Genomic DNA, 7,555 nt, shown 5'->3' on the forward strand with positions numbered 1-7,555 from the left:
CTGATTCCCTGTAAGGACTTCTCTGTTGACATCCACCTTTTGGCGCTCATTTGATCTTATGCAGCTGCGAGCGCCGTAAAACCACTACTAAAACTAAAAAAACCCAACTCTTTTCCTTCACCCAGGTGGAATGGCTGTCGCAGTTCCCGGCGAGGTGCTCGGCCTTTATGAAGTTCACCAACGATTTGGCACCGTTCCCTGGAAGAGTCTGGTCATGCCAACAGTCAAACTTTGTGAGGAGGGAGTCCCGCTGACCGAGGCCACACACAATGCGCTTGATAGCATTCCGGACAAGACTAAGTTTGCGTAATAATTTCACTCGTAAAACACGTTTTTGTTATCTGTTCGGGTTTATTTCATAATGTCGTCGTCGTCGCTGTCGACGTTGTTGAGGTTATCCTTTTTGTTGCTGTTGTTATTGTTGTAGTTGTCGATGACCTTTTTGTTGTTTTTGTTGTTGTGGTGGTGGTGATGGTGGTGGTGGTGGTGTGTAGGCCATGATGGTACTGGTTTTTGTGTGTGTGTGTTTTGGGTTTTTAAAAATTTGTTTTGTTCTTTTTGTTGTTGGGGATTTATTTTGTTTTATTCTTTTAATTATTCCTTGATTTTTTCATTTACTGAACGGTAACTCCGTTGCTGTAATAACGGTCTTCGGTCGGTTAGAGAGTGAAGTAAGTTAATTGCCTATACATATAATCAACGGTCTTGATGTTTTTTGCAATTGTTGTCTTTTTAAAGTCCACATCATTATTATTGTGTGTGTGTGTTTCTGTGATACTTCTTGCGCGTTCTTCGTAGTGTTGTTTGATGTTTTATGTTGCTGTATTTCAAAGTTTCGTTTTGTTTTGCTTGTTTGTTTTTATTTTGATACCTTGCGACTCTCTTCCTATCGTTACATTGTCTGTCGTTATTTTTTTTAAATGATGGCGTTGTTGTGGCTGCTGTTGCTGTTGCTGCTGCTGCTGCTTGATCTATACTACCTAACTATCTCTAACATAATTAAAGCACCAATCGTAATAGAGTGAACGGTGGAAGTTAAAGAGTGAGTTGAACATTACATCAAAACAACTTAAATACTACCTCTCCCCCCCCCCCCCCCCCACACACACGCCCAGAGACTCACCAAAACAAAAGCAAAGCAAAATTTCCTCTCCCCTGCGTTTGTTTTTATTGCAAATCTCTTTTTACTGAGCTCTGTCTTATAATATTTCTTTCTTCTTTTATCTGTAAGATATTCTCTATTAGCATCCCTAATCTTTGGCACTTATATGACCTCTTTGTACTGCAAGTTTAGTTAACTTCTAACTAAAACTAGATTCTAAAAACCCTTTTCGAGTTTTTTTGTTCCTTATGAAACTATGTCCCCCTGTGCCAATTGCACGAGATCTCGGGTTTGTTCAGTGGTGGCCTACGTTTTCGTCTTCTTTGCAGTGTGACAAACCTTATCATTTCCTGAATCACTGAAACTTTTTACGTCAGAAACGTTTTTTAAAAATATATTATTGTTTGTTTATACCAGGCCATACTTCAACCCTGACCTGAGTCCAAAAGCGGCTGGTAGTTTGATCAAATTGCCAGAACTCGCCCGGACATTTCGCACCATCGCTGATGACCCTTTCTCCTTCTATAACGGATCTCTGGCGGCTGATATAGTCAGTGACATTGCTGATGAAGGTAAGCCGAAGTCGTATTGGGGGATCGGGTCGAGATTTGTTTTTGGTACATTTGTGTGTGTTGTTTGTTTTTTATGGGGGTTGGTGTTGGTGTCTTTATAAAACCGAAACCTCAGCTGGCAGTTTGCTAATAAAGTGATCTAATCAAAAACATTGCAAGTTAGGTGTATGGTAGGCACAAACACAATATGCTAGTTGCTCATCCACGTTCATAGGACAGAAAAACTAATTTAAATATCCTTCATCCACCTAGGACCTTAAACATAGGATTGCGTCATTGCGCTAATAGAATGGCACTTGTCATTTTAAGTACATATGAGATAAATTGAAAAAAAAAAGTTCAACTAGACTATTTATCATCTTATAATGGTGGAACTTGCCGTGCATGATTCTTTTGTGACTTTCGGCGGAATTGTGTTTTGATTTTTTACAAAAAATAGACAAAGTATGACAAAACAAAATATAAAGACTAGTTGCATTTCGGCACAACTCCCATCCACTCACCCCAACTCAACTCCCTCCAATATAAGACACGCACATAACTACAGTCATCTACATGTACATCTCTCAAAAAAATTTTACTTAAGACGAAAAAGTACAACTGTTCCAACCACAATAGTAAGTAAATTATTGTTTGTATTTTGTGCATATTCAGGGGGCATAATCACAGCAGGAGACCTAGCCAACTACACGCTGACGCCATCGACCCCTACCAACATGAGTCTACCTGGGGGGTATCAAGTCTTCTCAACACCCCCGCCAGGCAGTGGACTGGTCCTCAGCTATATTCTTGGAATTTTATCCGGTGAGTTCTTAGTTTTATTACTTTTGATATGAAAGCAAGTTCACAGTCTGCGGTTATCGAACAAAAAACCCCGCTTGCAGTCAGCCTTCAGGGGTCTAACTTTTGATGTCTTTCAGCATCACAAAGTCTCAATTCATCTGTTTGTTTGATTATAAATAGATTGGCTGGTTTTATTCGTCTTTTCAAATCATTCTTTTTTTGTGCAACTGTTTTGTCTCTTTGATTGTATCAATATGCAATCTCCTACTGATTCAAGCTTTATTAATTAATTGTTTTAACTACCTTCTTGAGCCTCTGCTCAAACCTCGGTTCGGACACGGATTTTTTTTCGCCCCGTCCTGCTCATCTAGCAGTAATGGGTACCTGACTTCGAGTTGGGGAAGTAAAGGCGGTGTGGAAAGGAACTGGCCACCATACCAAAATATGCCGAAGGCCCAGGAAGTTGTCTAACTAACAAAGCAATCCCCAATGTCCGAATCGGATGCGGGAACAATTTTACTTACTTTAACTACCTTCTCGGTCTTTTGCTTGAAATATTCTTTGTTTTCTAAACTCTCAGGATACAACATGGACCCCAGCAATATTGCCACGACTGAGGGGGAAATACTTACATATCATCGTATTGTGGAGGCCTTCAAGTTTGCATTCGGCAAGAGATCGGAACTTGGGGATGATCTTTTTCACGATAATTCAGAGGTAAGCATGATAATTCAGTCGATATGGATAACAGTTCGATTGGTTGATTGATTGATTAATTGATTCATTGATTCATTCATTGATTCATTCTTTCATTCATTCATTCCTCCTTTCTTCACTCAATCACTCACTCATTCATTAATTAATTCCTTCATTCATTTTAGTTGTTTCGTTGATTGGTTGGTTGGTTGGTTGGTTGGTTGATTGGTTGATTGCTTGGTTGGTTAATTAATTGTCCTCTTGCAAGTTTATTGATTTGCCTATATAATAGTAGGGTATCAAAATATCCCAATTTAGCCACTAATGTTCTTCATGTCTTGGTCTCAGAACTATGTCAACATGACGTCTCTGGCCGACTGTGAGAAGATCAGGCAGCGTATCAGTGACGCGACGACACACGACACCACCTTCTATAACCCAACCTTCTCCGTGGCCAATGACAGCGGTACTGCCCACATCTCCGTCATAGATGGTGAAGGGAACGCAGTGTCCGTCACAAGTACAATTAACACTTAGTGAGTCATCACGTCTCTGCTTGTCTGCTTTTTTGTTTTGTTAGTTAAAGGCCTTTTTTTAAACAATGGTTCTAAACATTCTTTTGTTTTATGCATACACGTTTGTATCAATGCATTTATGTATGTATGCAACTGTAAAACAAATTTCCTAAGAGGTCACATAGAGTGGGATTTATTATTTATTTTATATCTTTCAATCCATTTATTCATTTAACAAGAGTTTTGTATAATAATACTGAATTGCTACGGGCTTTTACGTGCCCCAGCGTCTGTGGTGAACTGGTTAGGCCCTTCGCCTTAAACGTAAAAGACATGACTTCGACTACAATACTGTGCCTTATTCTTCTAGTGCCAGAGACGAAGTAGACAACGATATTCGTGGTTCGCCACTTATCTCTCTGCTAAATTTATCATGCAAAAAATAATATCCATACCAATACTATAGCACTGACTACATCCAGTAACAATGATCGGTGTTATATCTTATTTTATTCTACACATTTGACGTGTGTAGTACGAAGATGCTACAAGCAGGCCCTATTTCTTCTCTTTCTCAATGTTGTTGTTGTCCTCTGCCTGTCTTTACTGTTTGCTCCAAGAACTAAATGGCTGTTATTGAATCTCCGCGCATCTCTTTATTCAAAATGAAAACCAAGTTTCGGAAGTATGTCGTGTGTTTGTCTGTCTTTCTTTTTTTCATCCCTGAATGGCGTGCCGTTATTGTATCAATATGCATTATTTCATTTAAAATACACTGTCAAAAATATGTTTTCTGGTTGCCTGTCAGTCTTGCTTTTAGCTTACTAAATGGCTGTTACTATAGCAACGTTCTTCTCTTTACTCAAAGTGCAAACCCAGTTTTAAAAGTCTGCCTTTTTTCCCGGCCTAACTAATTGTTATCATATTATGCTTCCCGTCACTCAAGCAGTAAATGTCTGTTATTATAATGTGCTTGTCTATACTCGAATACAAACCGGGTTTCGAAAGTCTGTCTTCTTTCTGTCTGTCGTGCTTTTTCTAAGCACTAAACAGCTCTTATTGTATGAATAAGTTTCTCTTCTATCAAAATAGAAACTCAGTCTCTAAAGGCTTCCTTTTGTCTGACTTGCTTTTTTACTGGTCAAACTAATCCTTATAATATCAATAATATGCTTCTCGTTACTCAAAACACAAACCCAGTTTCGGAAGCAAGGTCCGCGGCTCGAGGACTGGTATCGTGTTCAACAACGAGATGGACGATTTCTCCACCCCTGGAACTGTCAACTACTTTGGCCTGCCCGCCTCTCCTGCCAACTTCATCCAACCAGGCAAACGTCCCATGTCCTCCATGTGTCCGGCCATAGTGTGGGACAACAACGAGCAGAGGGTCAAGATGGTCTCTGGAGGTGCCGGAGGGAGCAAGATCACGACTGCTACTGCTTTGGTGAGTGAGTTCGAGATCGAGGTGGTAATGGCAACTGTTCCTGTACAGCTGCAGAATGGGGGTGGGGTTAGGGAGTTATATAGTGTTCGGATGATGATGATGATATAAAAGAGAAAGACAGAAAGAAAGAGATACCAAATCATATACCTAATATTCCCATCTCAAACGAATTGTTGTAATGATATTCTCCTCTTATTTCTCTCCAGAATATCATTGACGTCCTGTGGCTGGGCATGTCCTTGCCCGAATCCATAGACAAGCCAAGACTTCACCACCAGCTCGTACCCCCTGCTGTACAGCTGGAGACAACGTTCAGCAAGGTAATGGATAAAATATAAGCAACTTGCTGTTGCTGTATTCTCAAACAAAAGCTTGGAGTTATTCGGACTTCCTCCAAGCTTCCCAGTGTTTTGTTCAAACCGGTTTTGGTTCTTTTTTTCTTTTCTTTTGTTTTGTTGTTGCTGTTGTTGTTTTTGCTTTAAACACATTTTCCCTGACAGGTTTCCCAGTGAGAAGTTGGCCGGCACTATGGTGTAGTTTAATCTTTTTTCCTCCTCTTTTCTATCTTACATCTATCCTCTAATCTTCAGCTCTTACATGATTTGTTGTCTTGCAAGTACTTTAAAGCGAAATACTAAATTTAAGCTAAAACACCTTTACTTATTTCAGGTTATTGCAGATGGGTTGAAGGCCAAAGGTCACACCACCCAGGAGCAGTTTGGCAAATCCGTGATGCAGGCCATCTATGTGCGAGACGACGGCTCGATTGTGGGAACAGCGGACTACCGCAAGGGAGGAATACCGAAAGGATTTTAAGATATTTGTGTTAATCCGGTCGAAAGATATAATCGTTTTGTACCAAGTAGAAGTGTGTACATGGAAACGTATGCATTCGTTTTAGCGTGAAAATAGTGTGTGTTCGCATGAATGAATATAATATGCACTCGGGAGCATGAAGGCTATATTGAAACTTACGGATTGAAATCATCCGCATGAGCGCTTAGTATCTACAGAAACTTTAGCTTGATGATAACTGATAATTTATTTCACTAGTAATTAGGATTTATATAGCTCGAAGCAAGACAATTGTTGACTTCGAAAAGTAATTTTAACACACCCGCTACGAGTTTTAAATCTCACGTGTGAGAAGAGAAATATTATAGATACCTTGTACTCCACCAGATGCCATGTGCGACATAAACTTGAATAGGTGCACACAGAAATGAGTAAGGCAATATGACCAAAAGATTTTACAAATGAATAAGATCGTTTCTGTAATTGTTACATGTATAAGTGTTTCAATTCAGGGTGTGTTCCATTTTTCCTCTTGGTTTCTTTTTTCATTGTTCCTCTCATAATCGTAAGAATGTTCCATGACGTTGAAGGATGCTTACAATCAATAGGATAGCACATAATATTTTAGGAGAAACAAATGAAAGATTGGATACGTATACAGTTTTCGTAATGTTACAGACCAAAACAAATCCAATACAAAAACAATGTGGTTTTTTAAATTTGGCATACTACTGTTAATGGCATGAGTATATAAATTATGAGATAGTACATGTTTTCTAGTGTGCTGCATGTGTGTATCTTTTTTGCATGTTCGCACACTCTCACTGTGTGTGTATATTTTAGAGACAGAGAGAGAGAGAGAGAGAGAGAGAGAGAGAGAGAGAGAGAGAGAGAGAGAGAGAGAGAGTGAGAGAGAGAAAGAGAGAAAGAGAGAAAGAGAGAGAAACATGGAGGGAGAGAGATGGAACCGGATGGAGAGATATGGTTGAGTGACAAGGAGGCGTAGGAAGGGTTAAGAGAAGGGAGGGGAAGAAGAGTGAAGGAGAGACAGCCAGCCAAACAGACAGGGAGAGAGAGAGAGAGAGAGAGAGAGAGAGAGAGAGAGAGAGAGAGAGAGAGAGAGAAGAGAGACAGAGCGACAGACAGACAGACAGACAGACAGACAGAGAGACAGAGAGACTATTGTGTTATAAAGACAACTAAGCTTCCTTTCATGTACATTGAATTTTTTTCTAATTGTTTTCTGATTTTTATGACATCTAAAATGTTCTACAAAATATACTAGATTCAGTAGAAACAATGCACGTATTATCATCTACTTTAAAATACACGGTATTTTTTACAAAGGCCAATTTATGTTAAAATCTTGAACAGTAATTTGAGTTGTCTCCTTCAATGAACAATTCTCTAAATAGAAATACGGGAATAAAAGGTACTTTCCGTTTCTTATCCTTCTCTTCTTCCAGGTTATCATTCTTACACACACACACTTACGCGTGCACACACTCACACATTCGCACATGAGTGGTATAGCCTCATATAACTCCTTTATAAATTCAGAAACGCAAGTACTTATGACGGGCATACAATGCATGCAATATTCATTCTGTGCATTTGATCGTAAATTGAAATTTTCTTGACTAGAACA

At 39.4% G+C, this 7,555-nt stretch overlaps 1 protein-coding gene across 1 annotated transcript in view; it reads left to right on the forward strand.

The window, feature by feature from the left end:
• Nucleotides 1–7,280, forward strand: part of LOC101847060 (glutathione hydrolase 1 proenzyme) — a 34,895-nt gene extending 27,615 nt beyond the window's left edge. Inside the window, exons 6-13 of the mRNA XM_005105225.3 lie at nt 126–306; nt 1,520–1,674; nt 2,329–2,478; nt 3,038–3,174; nt 3,502–3,689; nt 4,869–5,112; nt 5,319–5,432; nt 5,782–7,280. Of these exons, the coding sequence (XP_005105282.1) occupies nt 126–306; nt 1,520–1,674; nt 2,329–2,478; nt 3,038–3,174; nt 3,502–3,689; nt 4,869–5,112; nt 5,319–5,432; nt 5,782–5,928 (1,316 nt within the window). The 3' untranslated portion in view covers nt 5,929–7,280. The remainder of the gene's footprint in view (nt 1–125; nt 307–1,519; nt 1,675–2,328; nt 2,479–3,037; nt 3,175–3,501; nt 3,690–4,868; nt 5,113–5,318; nt 5,433–5,781) is intronic.
• Nucleotides 7,281–7,555: the final 275 nt, after the last annotated feature.

Source organism: Aplysia californica, unplaced genomic scaffold, assembly GCF_000002075.1.
Source record: "Aplysia californica isolate F4 #8 unplaced genomic scaffold, AplCal3.0 scaffold00459, whole genome shotgun sequence".
NCBI lineage: Eukaryota > Metazoa > Mollusca > Gastropoda > Aplysiida > Aplysiidae > Aplysia > Aplysia californica.